General features: G+C 35.1%; 3 protein-coding genes across 3 annotated transcripts; 2 read left to right on the top strand and 1 right to left on the bottom strand.

Moving 5' to 3' along the window:
* Window positions 1–248: 248 nt before the first annotated feature.
* LOC18603452 (Thioredoxin superfamily protein) lies at window positions 249–946 on the bottom strand. The gene has a single exon (XM_007035443.3). The coding sequence runs from the start codon at window positions 801–803 to the stop codon at window positions 495–497; it is 309 nt and encodes a 102-aa protein (XP_007035505.1). The 5' UTR covers window positions 804–946; the 3' UTR covers window positions 249–494.
* A 4,877-nt stretch (window positions 947–5,823) lies between these two features.
* On the top strand, window positions 5,824–6,552 carry LOC18603451 (Glutaredoxin family protein). Its single transcript, XM_007035442.3, has one exon. It carries the CDS (start codon window positions 6,086–6,088, stop codon window positions 6,392–6,394), a length of 309 nt encoding a protein of 102 aa, XP_007035504.1. The 5' UTR covers window positions 5,824–6,085; the 3' UTR covers window positions 6,395–6,552.
* Window positions 6,553–12,639: 6,087 nt separating this feature from the next.
* Window positions 12,640–17,848, top strand: LOC18603450 (Protein kinase superfamily protein). Its single transcript, XM_007035441.3, has 5 exons — window positions 12,640–13,118; window positions 13,999–14,198; window positions 14,433–14,622; window positions 16,063–16,454; window positions 16,615–17,848. The coding sequence occupies exons 1-5, from the start codon at window positions 12,977–12,979 to the stop codon at window positions 17,233–17,235; spliced, it is 1,545 nt and encodes a 514-aa protein (XP_007035503.3). The 5' UTR covers window positions 12,640–12,976; the 3' UTR covers window positions 17,236–17,848.
* The last annotated feature ends 14 nt before the right edge of the window (window positions 17,849–17,862 follow it).

Below are 17,862 nucleotides of genomic sequence, written 5' to 3'. Positions count from 1 at the left end.
CTGCCTGTCCTGCTACGCCCTCTACACAGGATCAATCTCTCCACCAGACGTGTCACCTTTTTGTGAGAGTTAATGGACCATGCCAAGGACCATTTAGCAACCCAAATCCATTTGCATCTGACATGAAAAAGGCCCATTTATATTCTCTACAATGCGTGTGCTTCATACTTTGATCATAGTTTTTGCCGATGTAGATTAGTTGAAGAAATGGGGGTTTTGATTTTGAGGAATTAAGGAAAAGATAAATATGAAATCTAACTCTTAACTTTTATTACTCAAAAAAGTATATTAATACATTACCAAAAAGATAACATATATTCTAAGTAGATTTATTAATTAACAGTAAGATCATATAAAGTACGTAGATCTTGCATTAGACTAATAATTAAACTTGAAACCTACACTCTCATGATTATGGATCTAATTACTGTGACTATATATATATATATAATCACATGCTTATTAGTAGCCTTGACATCTAGTGAGGTTTTGATTTAAACCCAAAGGGCTCCAACTCGTCTAAGCATTGGGATTAAGGATCGATTAAGGTGAAGACTCATGACCTCATTGGCTCCACCAACAAGTTCACCACCAACGAACACGGCTGGCACGGAAGGGCTGCAACCGAGCCTCGAGAGGGCTTGCTCGATTTCACGCCCTCTAGCGATCTCATCCAGCTCGTGGACTGCGGGGTTCACCCCAAAGTCATAGAAAAGGGTCTTGATGGTGTGGCACATGCAGCAAGAGCTCTTGCTGAAGATCACCACCGGCTTCTCAGATGCCAACTTTGTCACTCTCTCCATTGCTCAAAGCCGGACTAACAGTGCTTGAAAATGATTCCAAGTGAAGAAACAATGCCAAAAGAAATGGTGAGGAATTCGAAGGTATAGGAGAAAAGGGGTACTTGGGAGGTTTTCTTGTGTTGTTGAGATGCTTTGAATGCCCCCATGGGGACTGATATATATAGGGTTTTCGAGAGGAGGAATGTGGCAGTGGGCTGGCAATGAAATAAAGGTTTGATGGAGAATGAAAAACCGAAAAAGAAAAAGAAAAATGAGGGAATGTTCCATTAGATATTTGGGTCGGTTTCCTACTCCACTCTTTCTCCCTTAGATCATCACTTGAAAGCGATCATAAGAGCTGCAACCATGGCAGAGGGAAAAAAAGGAAAGGGCACGATCACGAATCTTTTTGTATACGGAAATTAACAGAGGCGTGTCCTTTGTACGGGCGAAACATTACTATACTATCAAAATATTCCCTTATAGCAAACCATTAATGTTTTGGATTTCTATTCTATCTACACCATCAATCATATCTAAAAAAGTTTACCGACGAATCTAATCTTTTATCACATGTTTCATAGTATAAATTAATTGACGTAAATAGAATAATAGTTCATGTATATTTTTTTTATATAGTTTTTACGAGCATTTTTTAATGTTCGGGGTACATATAAAAAAATCGAACTCTTTCAATCTATGGAGAGACTATACATGTGAAATAAGCTGGTTGATCTTCTATTTCGGGGAAACAAATTTTTCTTGTAATTCATATAAAAGAGGTTTTGGCTGTTCCTATCATGGAGGCATCTGCTGAGTTGGAAATAGCAGTTGGATTTATCCAGTCGGGACCTTCTCTCCCCTTTGTTGTTTGTTTCTTTCTTTGTAGTTGTTATAATCAGAGAGAGGCGCATCGATTCCCCATCAAAGAAAACAGAGAGCTCGCTATAGGTGAAGGCCCTGGAAGAGAAGAAAGACTGTGGAGAAAATAACAGTAGGTCTCATGATCTTGTTCAAACAGTCTATTCTTCCCAACAAGTGGAAGGAAAAATTGAAACCCTTTCTTGTGATAATTATTCTTTGTTGTTCTATATATATATATATATATATATATATTGAAAAATCGTAATTTATTGTTGATCATCGAAAGAAAACACTTAACCGAATTTAAATTGAGACAAAATTAATACAAGTAAATTATTTTTTATTACATAATATATAATGATTTTCAATACGTTAAAAGAAGGCATTATCTCATATAAAAACCCTTAAAACAAAGTAGAATTCATCAGAGGATAATATATACATAGACCTAGAAAACAAGAAAACACTTCGGGTTGGAAACTTGTTTTGTAAAAGAGATATCTTATGCCTTCATCTGGGTGGTGAGCCAAGCCTCCCTCACTTTCAAGCACACAGTTTTTCTTTACTTCCTTTCTTTTTCTTTGTCCAATAAAAGTGGCCGTACATGGAAAGACAAGAAATAGATGCCCTAATAAGGTAAAGGTCCCCAACCTCATCCATTCCAGTGGTATAGTCTTATTATTGCCATGTCCTTCATTTCTTTCTCTGTTTTCATTTTTATATAAACTAATAATAATAATAATTAAAATAATAAAAAATAAATTCAACCATATGGAACAAAATCTATGAGTGATCAACCAAGAGAATTATGTCTCAGCGATTGAAACAGTGTGGCCTTGATAAAGAAGAATTCAGCAGCTGCCGATATTCTATGCATTCCCCTTTATAATATTCACAAATACATTTCTCGAATATTTAAGATTATATGTGTATGTATATATATAGTTTAATTGCTAAAGAAGAGAGGTTACGTGCCATAATGGAACACCTTGGGATGTTTTACTTTAACCAATGTTGTGAGGTTTTTCTGTTGTCATTCAAGTGAAGGTTGTAACGTCGACATGAGTCTTTAATTCTTTTACGGTTGTTTCACACTTAACTCGATATTTTTGTAATTTATCCTTCATTATTTATAGATCATACTTTTTTAAAAAATATATATGCTTTTTCTAAAAAATTCGCATCATCAGAGTAAATTTAAAAAAGTTTCTTTACTTTTTTTCTTCGTCACCTGTTGGAATCTTGTTTGTTGTATTGTAATATTTCAAAAAGCATACGGTATTTCATACAAAAATGTACACTTTATGATACGTGATTTTCATGTCAGGGTATTGTCTTTCCAGGCAACTATACCCTAACAGATATATATACATAGAAAGGTACAGTACTCCCATAACCGGCCCAATGGGAAGGCCAAGAGCCAAATTTCATAGGGTCCTCACTTGACCCTCCTATATATTGTCTCTTTTGATTTTCAATTTCCTTCGATTTTTTTCTTTTGTAAATTGCATGCAATCATGCAAAACAATCGTACCATTGTACGCATTATAAACGCGTCATCTCAAGCTAGATATTGAATTTAAATTCCTTTTAATAGATTTATGAATCATACATATTAATTATTAATATTATTATTATTTGTAGTATTTTTCTTCTTATCGATGAAATTTCTTTCACAAATTTTCAGTAAAAAATCATTAGTAAAAAAATTATCAAAATAAAACAACAAACAATTTCTTAATTTAAAGGTATTTGACGTGGATTAACATATCTATATAGTAATTTTTTTAAAAAAAATTATCCGAATTCATTTTAAACTCGAATATATAATATTTATACTTTATATAATTAGATCGGATACTCATAAATACCTGAATAAAGTATACTCATTACCATCTGTATGAGATATATTGATAGCATGTGCATGGAGGTGATGAGATGAGATGAGATGAGAGAAAGAAAGGATAAGGTCCACGGATTTGGCAAAAGAATGTCAACTTTATAGGCGCAAAAAAGATAAAGAGAAATTTGCAAATCCATGCGAGGACGGATCGTGGCATCCCATATTAGGGTTTTTGGGTTGGTGAGGTACAGGCCTTGGTACAAATTGCTCTCTCCCCTTTTTATTATTCCCTTTTTTCTCATTAAGAAAAAGAGAGAAAGCGATGGAAAGGCTGATCCAACACACACAAATACACACATATTATACTCGTCTTAGCTTTATTTTATAGCTTTTCTAGATACGAAATAAAACACAAGGAATACCTCTTCCATCTAGAACCCAAAAGCAGGAAAAAAGATGAAAAATTATTCGCTCAAAATTTGTTTGAGTCCTTTCAATTACCGAACAAAATATATATCACTAGCACAAAAAGATATAATATTTAAATACTCTTTAAGAGAGATATGAAACTTTCACGTGTTTTATTCTTTAATCACATTTGATTATTCTATAAATATTTTTTTAAAGATTAGTTACGATTCCACGACATTATTAAGCGTTCTTTTGACATCTTGATTCTTAACTCGATTGAATCTCTAGATATAATTTGATCATTTTGGAATTTTCGTAAAATCTAAAAAATGATGTTTTGATTCTTGGACTGATTGATAGATGGAGCAGCTCTTCCTAGAGAGGACAGAAGAATTGGTGTGGTTCAAAGGGTGTAACAACAGTACTTCCATATATCACTTTGCAGGCTCTCTGAGAGAGTTTTCATTCTGCTCGTACAATTCGATCAAACTTTGGGAATAAAGGTAGCATCAAGCCTTGAGAACTCTACGGAAAAGATGGTTGGACTCTGTTTGATGTTCTGCTAGAATCGTTTGGAAGTGTTCAGATTGTTTTAGCCATGAATTTTTTGGCCAAGATCAAAACAAAACATCAAGTAGGAATTATTATTCCCAACTTCCTAAATGCTCTACAATATTACTGGTAATGGACTGTAGATGACACGAAATTTAGTTTTACATGCATCGTTTTAATGTTTCCAAGCTATATATATTCCTCTATGGTGATGGTCTCAGTCCTTGAAGAGAAGCTAGTTCGGGTGAAGTAAGTATATAGATTCTAGTCAACCCCAACTGGTTTCTAAGTTGCATATAGGCAATTGGGCAAAGCCCAATGGATAATGAATTTGCACCTGCAGCTTCACTTCTTTCCTTTCTCCCCCATCTTTTTGAACTTAGAGACTTCGTATTGTTTAGTTTTGCAACCAGCTGTAATCTTGCACCCTAGGGCATTTGACTTGAACTTGTCTATTCTTTCCAATTGACATCTAATTCATGTCTCTAAGTAAAAAATTATAGAATAGACTTAATATGAGAAAAAGCTTTTCTAAATGGGTTTTTGTCTTGGATAACAATATCAAATTAGCCTTTGCTTAAGGGCATATAATATGAAGAAGATAAGAAATCTTTGGCTCAAAGGAAATCAAAACCCATAAAAAGAAATTAAACAAACAAAAATATACAAATCAAAACTAAGTTTGATATCTCTGTTTTGGAATTGACTTTATTGCATGAAACCTTACTTTCTTTGACTTTAATCAACTTGCAAAAACTGAGAAAAAGTCATGATGAGTTAATTACACAAAGACAAAATGATTAGAAAGAAACATAAGTAAGTAATCATGATGTGATTAATGATGATCATCAATAATGATGATTCATGTTCATCATCAGAAAAGAAATAAAACATCAGTCACTTCATGATGAAAACATTCGTGCCTGTCTGCATCTATGTATCATCAGCATCGCATTTTTTTTTTCAGGTTTATCATATCAATATCCTATCCAAAGTTGACATTCTTCCCCTCCCCCTACCCCCAGTCTCATGAAAATCAAGGGGCATTTTCGTCCACCCAAAAAGGGAGATCATGGACCGTACCATTTCCCCCCGATTGTTTCTTCAATTCTCCTTGGTTAACATACCGCACTTTCGGCAATGCCCTTGGCTTATCCATACGAGTTATCGAGATTCTAATCTAAGGACAACTAGTTGAATAGTTTGAAGAAAACCACACAAGTCACTATCAAATCAAGGGTGATTTTGGGCGAGGGCATCAATCCAAATATCTCAAGGAACCTTCACCTTTTCCTATCCTTTTCCTCCTTTCTTATTGCATTAACATTATGACAGATTTTCTAAGCTCACCTCCTTCATCATGGCCTGGTCCTATATATACATGTTCATGCAGAGCCTCGAATCGATCACAGACCAAGCCTACTTCTTTCCAACGAAGTAATTAACCAGCATTTGGTCCAATCTCCAACATTCCCTTGGAAAAGTTTTCTTGATTATTTCCCATATCACTATAATCCCAAAGCGTTAGTCATCTTTGGTTGTGTGCATTTTCTTGAGCTATATAAGCTTGAACCACCATTCACATTTCGTAAACCTTTTAGCAGCTCACGTTCGAGAATTAATTTGATCGATCATGGATCGCGTGGCAAAACTGGCATCACAAAAGGCGGTGGTGATCTTCAGCAAGAGCTCGTGTTGCATGTGCCATGCAATCAAGAGATTGTTCTACGAGCAAGGGGTTAGTCCAGCAATCTACGAGCTGGATGAAGATGCCAGAGGCAAGGAAATGGAGTGGGCTCTAGTGAGGCTAGGCTGCAACCCACCGGTTCCGGCAGTGTTCATTGGGGGAAAATTTGTTGGCTCTGCCAACACCATCATGACCCTCCAGCTCAATGGTTCCTTGAAGAACTTGCTCAAAAATGCAGGAGCCATATGGCTTTGATTAGACCGGATGTTGCCTCGGATTTCTAAGTGAAAAATAACTCAGTTTGTATTTTCCTTTATATTAGCATACCTAGCCGGCTATACCTTGTACTGACAATAATCTATAGAGTTTAATGTATCATATAATATATATACTTGTCATGCTTTGAAACTTAATTTTTTGGAGCCTACTCTACGAGTCAATGTTCTTAAAGTATTTGTACTACTACTATTTCAGAACAATGGTAAATATAATGTTCTAAGGGATGGCCTTTCCTCCTTTTGGTTGACCAAATAATTCTTTCAAGTGGTTGTTTGCTACCCTGACATTAGCTCAAGCTTAAAACCAATTACAGGGAAGTATTCGCATTGAAAACTGTAATGCCTCCATTACTACTGATTCTGTCTGGCCATTGAACAGCATGAAAAGCAGATGCAATGGGAAGAATAATGAGCACTGCAAAGATGCCAATTAATTAGGAATTAAGTCTGTTTGCTGCCATAAATATTCCAATTCCATGAAAGGGTGCCACATATATACACATAGAATCCAGTTAAGTCTCCTTGATGATTTTGCATTTTCTTTAGAATCAACTATGAAATACCCCATATATATACACTTGGCAGAAGCTTAAACAAATTTAACAATGTCATATGCATATATTCTTTGATATTAACCAAAAAAGGTCGATTTTGTCCTTGAATTATATATTCCTGTTAGTGTTGTTCCATCATGTATAATGAAAACCCTTCTAATCCTTGAGAGGTTCATCCAGAAAAAGAATTAACAGCATATTTAAGTCTGTATTCCAATTGCATCATTTCCTCATTTGGTTTTCCAATATATTTAAATAATCCCAAAGTATTTGAAGTGAAAGTTAGCACTTGCCATTGCCAAGCGAGAAAGTTCTTCCTATTCTGTCACCTCGGGGTTTTTTGCCCCTTTCTTTCTTTGTAAAATCTGGCCTTTGCCAACCACCATGCAAAGTGATTCTACATTTTCTTTTAGTAATATTACTTTTCCTTTTTCCTTTGTGTTAGGTATAAATCAGGATCAATCATTTATTCCCTATTAATCTTTTTTAGATCAAAATCTTTGTCCTCAGCATTCTGGGGAGAGGGGTTTTTGTTTTTCTTTTTAACTCTTTCAAGCAATAAATATATATTAATGCTGCCAAAGAAGAATTAATCCTTATGCAAAAACATTCCATCATTCTGTGCCAAAGGGGAAGCCTTGATATTGGAGAATTTGCTTCCCTACGTCACGTCTTTATAAAGTCTGTTTGTCATTTTCAGTATATAGTAACATCTCATGGACCAAAAATTAATTAATCTCTTCTTTATTATATCTCTATCTTACACATAATCCTTGTGCAAAGTTGTGGCTTCCATGGAAATTCCTGTCAGTAGAAATTTCATGTTTCTGCTGACAAGCATTAGTCAGATTATAAGCACATGATTAAGATCAGTAGCTATCTCTTTCAGACATCCAAATTCATCTTCTTTGAGGACATGAAAAGGAAGAAGATTGTGATGAAAAAGTAACTTAGAAAACAATAGCCACTATTTTGAGAATTTTCTCCTTTTGGGGGTATATATCCACAAAAAGCAGCAGGGTTAGATAAACTAAACAGATGGCAGTTGTGCAGAATCTTCATCAACCTGATGAAGCCTTCCCCGTCCCAATCTGCTGACTTTATCCATGTATCATATTAGGTTCTTGTTTGATTTCAATTTCCTTCTTCTTTTTTGATTGTTCCTTTTCATTTTCAATGTATATCAGCAATGCCCAGTGGATTCCTGTGGACAGAAAGCTTGGATGTTCAATTCCCATTTTCCCATGACTAATGCTTCTTTGTGGACAGAAAATACAGAGTGTTTTGATCCAAATGTGTTTGGATCAGCCAGCTTCATTGAATCTGCCATGACATTTTCCATGATTACTGCTACATGTTACTCACCTTGTCTCATCAACTAGGATAAAGTTAGACATGTAAATTGAAAGTTGACTGAAATTTGGATCGTGGTTGGCAAAAAAATCAGTACCAGATTCAACACAACATACTCAGAAGCAAAAGATATACATGATCAGTTAATCACTATCTCGCCGCAATGGGACTGAATTTTCCCTTGATTGATAGTCAAGAATAGCAGCATGGAATTGATATCTTTATACATATCTTAGTTGAGATTTCTGCCAACTAATTATTATCTACAGAAACCTGAGAGATGCCAAAGGAAAGAGAGGGAAAAACCACCAACTGGGATACCTTAGCTTTATTTTTCTTAGATGGCATGGCATTGCCCGTATTCTTCCATTTTCCAAAAAAGCTAGATTGGCAAATATTCATCCTGTCTAAGGAGTGATGGAATTGATTCCATTTTATCTTATAGTACAAAAAGATACTCCATTCCTTTTACCTGAAATTGAAATGCATAGCATTTTCTCTTTCAGCTGCAGTTTTCGATCAGTACCTTTGTGTATATACAACATAGTTACTTAGAAGCTAGAACTTGGCTACCAAGAAGCAACACTCCTCTAGAGAAATCTAAAAGTCAAATATTTGGTGAGCCAATGATTTGTTCTTCTATGATAAAAGAAAATGTGAAAATACTGAAATTAATACAAAGAAAATGTGAGAACCAAAAACTAATACGTATAATTCAATTACTTTGAGTGCCCTATGCGTCCCTTTTTCAGCTTTTATTTTATAGGTAAGTAAAAGTTTTACAGCATTTATGAACTCCTATGTAGATACTTTCTAATTTGGTTCCTTATTAAACATTTCCAACAACTCCTATTAAATCTTGCTATCATGTCTGACCACTTGTCTCTTGACAGCAACGAGCCAATGATATTCACTAAATCTGATACAACTACCCAGATAAGCAAATGTCTGGGTCTCTCACATATGTTGGCATACTGGATTATGACTTAGTTTTGGGTTTGGAGGAAATACAAACATGCTTTAAAATTTTCTTTTCTTTTTTCTTTTAATGATTCCTCTCGTTCTTGTCTTGCTCATTACAATTTTTCCATAAATTTTTGCTTCTGTTTTTGTGCAAGAGTAAGAGCTGTTCCTCGGCCTCTTTATGCATTGAATTCTCTTTGGGCTCAAATTAAAGCCCAAAAAGAACTGAAAGAGCTGGACCTAGGTATTCAAGATTCCATAATTTTCATGTAACTCATTGCATTAAAAAAAAAATCTTTAATTTTTAGAGTTAAATTTATAAAATATACATTTAACTTAAAATCAATTGAAAATAAACAAAAAAAATCATTATTATATGCATATGTTGGAATAATTTTAAATTAATATATATGCTTGTTCTTAATAGGAATATTATATATGTTAAAGATTAATTGTTATTGGGAAAAGCATTGAAGAGAATATGAACTCTATGGTGTTAGCTCTTTGCTTTTTGGCAATGAATAATTAATTTAGCTCTAATTCCGTCGTTAAAGTCTTAATCAACCCTTTTTCCATTTTCTTTTTAATTATAAACAAAACAAAAATTGGCACAACTTGAGCTTTGGGCCAACGAGAACCACGTGAATATATATACATATACAAGTTTCTATAGAGGGGTAGGAGGGTAGTATGCATATCATTGGTGAAAATGATAGCCCTAGAGAATGACAAACTAGCTAACCAATATGGTCATCAACTTAACATGCTTATTGCAAATCTCTCTTTTCTTTCTCATCTTCCAAGCTCTAGAAAAGTCTTAACTATGAATTAATGAGGTTTAATTAAGTGTGAACCTGCTCTATTTTACCCGTCAACGCTACTGATCATATGAGGAAAACGATTGAACTTAATTTTTTGTTAATTTGGGTGTATTTGTCCAAATTTTACTTCAATTTTACGTCTTGAATTAAGTTCAAATAAAAATAAAAAATATGCACATGAGAAAATTATAAATCACCAAATTAATTAGGACCAAAAGAAAGATAAAATTTAACGAATCAACTCGTTAAAATTTGCATAAATTTAATAAAGTACATGTCAAAAAATTCATTATATATATCTTGATTCATATTTGCTTATACCTAATCTCTAGATTTTGAAAGGAGAATATTCAACATGAGTGCATTACATATGAACCATGGTCACTGCTTTTTTCACCTTTTATATGTGAGAAGAACAGTAAAGTCAAAAAAGTTTGGTTGATTGAGATGAAAAAGTACCCCCCATAAAAATAATAATAATTGAATGTAAATGTTGTTGACTGTCAACCTAGTTTGATTTCTTTTCTTTTTCCAACAAAGAATTATTAAGGATTCTATACTCCCACTTTGATTTTGAATCAAATTCAAGTTGGCAGTCGGTGAACAGCCCCCCCACAAATCTTCCACACATTAAAGTAACTTTAGTTTATTTCATTTAATTAAGTAAATTTCCCCATCACATTAAAAGTTGGGGTGGCAATGGCATTCAAAAAACCCTATCATGGATCCAAAAAGGAATTCCAATTCTTAAAATATCATTACTGTAATGTTTGCTAATCAAGGTTCGTCTTAATTTCATAAATCGAAGATCGGGTTTAAGTTTATATTTGATATATTATTAATACATCAAATATAAACCCGTGACGGGTTCTCATTCCCATATGCAGGTCAAATGGAGGAGGCAACTTGGCTGGAATTGGTCTTACGCAACCAACATCATTAGAAGAAATCAAGTTCCCAAAGCAAAATGCAAGACAGCCAAGGTTTGGTTTGGTTTGGTTTGGTATGGTATTCTCCATATTTCAAGGATGTGGAATTCATTGCTTTCCACCCCAAAAATATAAAATAAAGAGAAAAAAACTCAAGTACAAGTGCAAAAGCTTTGAAACAGAAACAAAGTGTGAGCAATCTATATGCATGGGGGGTGATGACAAATGGCCCTTTCCTTTCTTTATTATTAGATTTTTTTTTTTTTTTGTTTTTGAGCACATGTTTTGGTGTGCCCTGATGAGTCTGCGAGGCCTCTCCCACCCACCGTAGAAAAAAGCTTTAAGAGATAGTGGCAATGGAATCAGGTTTTTAGGACCAATAATTTTGTGCATTTGGAGCTCAAAGATGATGATCATCATCTTCTGATCGAAGTTGGTGGTACCCAAAAAGAGAAAAATGGTCCCAATAAAGTTGGGAAAAAAAAAAGTTCCCATGGTAAAAAGAAAATTCTACTGCCATAATTGTTATGCATGGATAACTTAGCATCAAAGCTACTTCCCTCAAAGATTCTTTAACCTTCCCAATTCCAAGCTCAAATTCTTAGCCATTCTTCAAGTTTTTTTAAACCAGTAAAATTATTGTCGGTTAAAATCAGTAAAATTACTGTGGGTTAATACTCTTTTCTTATTTTTAAAATTTTTTTTCAGTATTTTACTGTCACGGAAAATATGATAAAAATTTTGATTTTGATGTATTTTATATTAAAATTTAAAAAGTTTTAATATTACATAAAAAATATTAAATACAAAATATTGTTTTATCTGGCAATTTCCATCTTTAGTGCCCCAATTAATTGGGGACCTATGTATATAAAATATATATATATATATATATAAAGTATTTTCCTTTTCTGTAAAAAAAAGAATATTTTAAAATTTAATTCGTACAAATAATAATTTTTGTCAGACTACTGACATTCCAAAATTTTAAAATTCAAAAAAAGGGCAAAATGAAAACATTGTTGGATCGAGCATCATGACGTCACCATCTGTTTTTTCCCATCGCACATCCAATCGCCACCTGATCCGACGGCTCAGAATTCGAAACTCTGCACAAAGGAGAAAACACAGAAATCCAACACACCGAATCACGACCCCCCCTCCCCTTTTCTTTTTTCTTCTTTCTTTTAAATAATTTTTTTATTTTAATTTTTTAAACATGTGTTGAGAATGTCCATCACAAGTGTGGAAGCACATCCTCTTAGGTGGGACCCACACTTTTTTTTTTATTTCCGACAGTGATTATTATTATTATTATTTAAATTAAAATTAATTAGTAATTAATTAATTTTTTAACCACAAATGGTAAATTTCACCCGAAATTAAAGGGTAAAAAGATTTAGTAAAACCGCAAAGAATAAATACGAAGGCTTTTGCTTTACACTAGTGAGTAGTGAGTCAAGTAATTATGGGAAAATAAATTTACCTTTCACTAATTACTTTAATTACTGGATAATTTATGCATAAAAAATACTTTGTAGCCTCCAAAATTCGCTTTTTATTTTCCATTAAATTAAACTATTTATTCATTTCTTTTCTTTTCTCTTCTTTTTCTTTTTTTTTTCTCTCCTTTACCTTCTCGTCTTCTTACACAGCATAAGTTTTTTTTTTTCTTCGATTTGTTGATCTGCCACTTTGGTCTCGATCTTTGTCTTAAATGGGCACTTGAGATCATAGAGAGAGAAACTAAAAGAGAGAGGATTTCGAAGAGGGGGAAAAAGGAGTTGGTAAAGATTGGATTTTGAAGGGGAAATTTAGAGATGGGTTTTTTTTTGTGAGAAGGCTGAAAGTGGAGATGGTTTGGAGTATTTGTTGAAGAATTGTCTTAAAGTTTGGGTTTTTAATTCTGGGTTTGGTTTGATTTGTTTGGATTTTGATTATGGGTGGGTGTTTTCCTTGTTTTGGATCATCAAACAAGGAAGGGAGTAATGGTGGGGGCACTGTGAAAGAACTGAGCAAGAAAGATTCAACTAAAGAGGGCTCAGTTGGACAGTCTCATCATGTTAATAGAGTTAGTTCAGGTAAAAAGTTTTCTTTTTCTTAGCCAAATTTTACTCTTTTTTTTTTCTGTGTCGTTTTAACTTGTTGGTTTTTTGATCGACTGGGGTATTTGAATTCTCTGTTTTTCTTGGTTTTGTTTTCAAGTTTTTGATGTTGGGTAGCTGTTAGAATTTGTTTCTAGTTTGATCTGATACATTTTTGGTTGTTTTGGGGTGTTTGATTGATTGGGATGGTTTATCAAATTTTATGTGTCTTTCAGCTTTGAGTTTGCTGTTCTTTGATGAATTGTTAGTTAGTGGATTTGTTTGTTGGGAAACTAGTTTGAATTTTACCCAGATGGAGGACCTTAGGAGTTATGTGGGAGATCTGCTCGTAGTTTTAGGAACGCTGATTTTCCCATTTTCTTGTAACTTATTGTTTATCGATAAAGTTGAGTTTACATAGTCTAAGTGCTAGTAAATGCATTTTAAGTACAAATTTGGAATGTTCCCACAAATCATATAGAATGTAGTGGAATAAAGAATTAAAAGTTTGCCTGAGATGTTTTCTTCTTCTATTTAGAATGTAAAATGCAGTGTCAAAGTCATAAATTTAGAATTTCATTATGTAATCGTCTAGGAGTTTCACTATCATGGTTAATTTTGTTTGCTAGAGAGACGAGATATGTTCTTATGAATAAGTGTATTTCAGTGGACAATTATAAGGGTTCATCTCCATTTTTGGGTGACTCTGTTTTACAATGGTAGCATATACTTGCAAAGAGCAGTTGTACTCACTTTATGCAACAATTGCAGGAACATGGCGTTAAAGTTTTGCTTCACTCTTTTAATTGTAATTCTATTTTTCTCTACCTTCCTTCTTTCATCTTCTTTAGTGTATCTGATTCACTTCTTTGAACAGACAAATCAAAATCTCGGAGTGTTTCTGATCCTAAGAAGGAGCCAACAGTACCTAAAGATGGAGCAACAGCAAATATTGCAGCACAAACATTTACATTTCGAGAGCTTGCCGCTGCCACAAAGAACTTTAGGCCAGAATGTCTATTGGGAGAAGGGGGATTTGGACGTGTTTACAAGGGCCGCTTGGAGAGTACAGGGCAGGTTTGTCACGGATACTTGAAATAGATCTCCAAGACTCTGTATTTAAACTTGTTCTTACATTATATAATTGTGCTTAAGTTGCTTGCATCATCTGATAGACTTGGGATCCCTGTGATGTTAAATATGCTCATTCTGTCAGCTTCTTAATATGTTACCGTTTATTTTGAATTATGGGTGTGAAGAATGTTAATCATGTAGTTTAATTTATATTTTAATAATTGTTTATGTTTGCAGGTAGTTGCTGTCAAACAGCTTGATAGAAACGGCCTTCAGGGAAACCGAGAATTTCTTGTTGAAGTTCTCATGCTTAGCCTCTTACACCATCCAAACCTCGTCAACTTGATTGGTTATTGTGCCGATGGGGACCAACGCCTCCTTGTCTATGAGTTTATGCCTTTAGGGTCATTGGAGGATCACTTACATGGTAAGGTTGCCAGCCTTTTGGTGTTCATGATACTTGCAGTCTCTTAACACTTGTTTTAATTGCACTGTCAACTTGAAAACTGAATCACACACTCAGGATATATTTTAAAGTACTTTCATGTCAGTGAATGCATAATTGTTTACTTTTACCTGACGAGGCATGCATCTAGATGTCAGGTGCTGCAATTTTTCAATTGAGTGAATTGCAGCAGAAAGTTTGTTGCATTAATTACCAAGTTATTTATTGATGAAGCAGCATTGGATTGATTTTGGTATGACAATACTTCATTCTATAGAGTTCTTTCAACAGGTGGCAAAGAGTTGTAGAAATTTAATGAAGGGAGAGTGGTTTTTGTTTCACTGAATAAATGGTCTATTGCTGATAGATTTTAGCTTCGTCTACACTACTAGATGATATATAACCAGACATTCCATTGCGTTAGTGCCTGATCTCTTCCTTAACCCCATTTTGAGCTCTCCAAAAGATTTTTGGTATATTTTGAAGCATTGCTTGGCCATTAGGTTGAGGCTGAATTTTGCTGCTTTTTCTATGCTATGGTAAAAAGGAAATTGTGGGGTTCATCAAAGAGATGGCCGAATCAGTTGACCTATGTCTATGCAAATGCTAGATGGCTGGTAAAGGTTATCAAGTTGGATGATAGTTCAACTTGATATGTGTGGCTGTATGCTGGAGTGTGTCTACGTATGCGCTTTTTACGTGTTCGGTGATGTGCATCTTTTTCTTTCTCATGGTAGAAACCAAGATTGTTTGCATAATGAACAAGGAGAGAAAATCTATATATGTGTATAAACATAGAGTTCTCTGCTGGAGAAAATCTATATATGTGGATTGCCTAATATTCAATATGATTTCACAAGCTGCAAAGTTGGTTTAAGTTTCCATTGGAGCTCCTTCAGGAGTTTATAAGACCAGAGGAAAGGAAATATGGGTCCCCTTATCAAAACAAACCTCTGACTCTAGGCAGCTTCCTAACAGCTCTAACATTTTTCTAAGAAGCTAAAACTCTCACAGCATCAATGAAAAATAAGGAGCAAATGTAACTTCACTTGTTATTATGAGAATGTCCCTGGGATGTTGTTATTTTTGTGAGAATAAACGTACACACATGAAAGGAAATATCTCTAAGTAGCTGGAGATCAAAGTCTTCACTCTTAATAGTAGGCAATCGATAAGGAATCATCTCATCCTTGAAACTATTCTGTGGGGTTGGGTTTGTTACTTGATATCCCACCGTGAGTATAACTTAAAATGCTTTTCATTAATACTCTTGTATTTGAGGTTGCACTCAACATTGGCTATAAAGATTCTCTTCAGTGGCATATTTCGCACTCTTTTCATTAATGTGATATCATGTTAGAATTAGAAAATCACACTTTGGATATACCACAATGATTACCTTGTTTTTGAATTTGTTTGTAGATCTTCCACCAGACAAGGAACCTTTGGACTGGAATACAAGAATGAAGATTGCAGCTGGTGCAGCCAAGGGATTGGAATACTTGCATGATAAAGCTAATCCTCCTGTCATCTACAGAGACTTGAAGTCATCTAACATCCTTCTTGATGAGGGCCACCATCCCAAGTTATCAGATTTTGGGCTTGCAAAACTGGGTCCTGTTGGTGACAAAACCCATGTGTCCACACGTGTGATGGGCACCTATGGTTATTGCGCTCCAGAATATGCAATGACTGGCCAGCTCACTCTAAAATCTGATGTCTACAGTTTTGGAGTGGTCTTTCTTGAGCTCATCACAGGGCGCAAGGCCATTGATAATACACGTGCTCCTGGTGAGCATAATCTTGTGGCATGGGTAAGTATCTTCCTTCTCCCTTGCGATGATTCAAACATAAAGAGATTTCTTCCAAAACTTAAATTTATGCTTACGCAAGAATGACTGTTTTATTTTGTTTGTTATTGCTTTTGAGTTTTCTTGTACTTCTTTTCTATCTTGTGAAAATGGGGATTTGTAGGCACGACCACTTTTCAAAGATCGTAGGAAGTTTCCAAAAATGGCTGACCCACTACTGCAAGGTCGTTATCCAATGCGAGGACTATACCAAGCTCTTGCAGTCGCAGCCATGTGTTTGCAGGAACAAGCTGCTACAAGGCCTCTAATAGGTGATGTTGTGACAGCCCTTACTTATTTAGCCTCGCAAACCTATGACCCAAATGCTCCCAGCAATCAGAGCAACAGAGTTGGTCCATCGACTCCAAGACTGAAGGATGATCGAAGGAGTATGGGAGATGGATTAGACAGCCCAGATGAGCGTGGACAGCATGGTTCCCCTTCCACCCATAGAAATTCGCCTGATTACAGGAAGAGGAATCATGCTAGGGAAATGAGCACCGGCACAGAGTTAGGTAGGAGTGAAGCTGGTGGGGGGTCGGGGAGGAAATGGGGTTTGGATGATTCAGAGCGACAGGAATCTCAGAGAGACAGCCCTCTGAATGCTGTGAGAGCAAGGGAAACTCCACGTAACCGTGATCTTGATAGAGAACGTGCTGTTGCAGAGGCTAAAGTATGGGGTGAGAATTGGAGGGAGAAAAAACGGGCGAACGCAATGGGTAGCTTTGACGGTACAAATGACTGATGCTTGCCAGAATAGTAATCCATGTCAATTTGCTATTCCAAAAGCGAAGACATGTTATATCATTTTTAAGGGTCGTCAATGGAAAAGAAAGAGAAGGAACATTGGAAGATACACGCCGTCCTTTGCTGTCGAGTTTCCATTTCTACCCAGGAAAATAAGAGTTGATGCATGTATCCAACTTTGACTGTTGTTGCTTGTCCTTAATATCAATTCATGTAGTTGAGTATGAAACTGAATGCTTCAATTATGCGGTTGAAGGAAAGGAAGAGAGACACACAGTTAAAGAAGGGATGAGGAGAGAGCGGTTGGATGAGTTATGGGGCATTCACAGGTAAAAAAGGATTCCGCCTGCCGAGAATGTTGTATGCAACATGTTAAAAATTCTTAAAAAAAGGTGTTTTTAGGGTTTTTATGAGATTGATGTTACAGGAGATAGTGGGAGAAGTTGTCTAATTTTTGCCCCAGATTATAATATATAATATATATAATATTATTATTGTCTGTACCTGGGGGGAAAAACTTAGTGGCTTTTGTGTGGGGTGTCTCAAATCTCAATTGGTGTTTACATCTTGTACTAAAAAAATGCTGTTCCTTGTGTACGGATTTCTGAGTCCTTCCTGTTTTCGG

Source organism: Theobroma cacao, chromosome 4 (assembly GCF_053813885.1).
Source record: "Theobroma cacao isolate CCN51 chromosome 4, ASM5381388v1, whole genome shotgun sequence".
NCBI lineage: Eukaryota > Viridiplantae > Streptophyta > Magnoliopsida > Malvales > Malvaceae > Theobroma > Theobroma cacao.
Note: the sequence above shows the minus strand (reverse complement) of the source record. Positions and strands in the feature narration are given on the sequence as shown.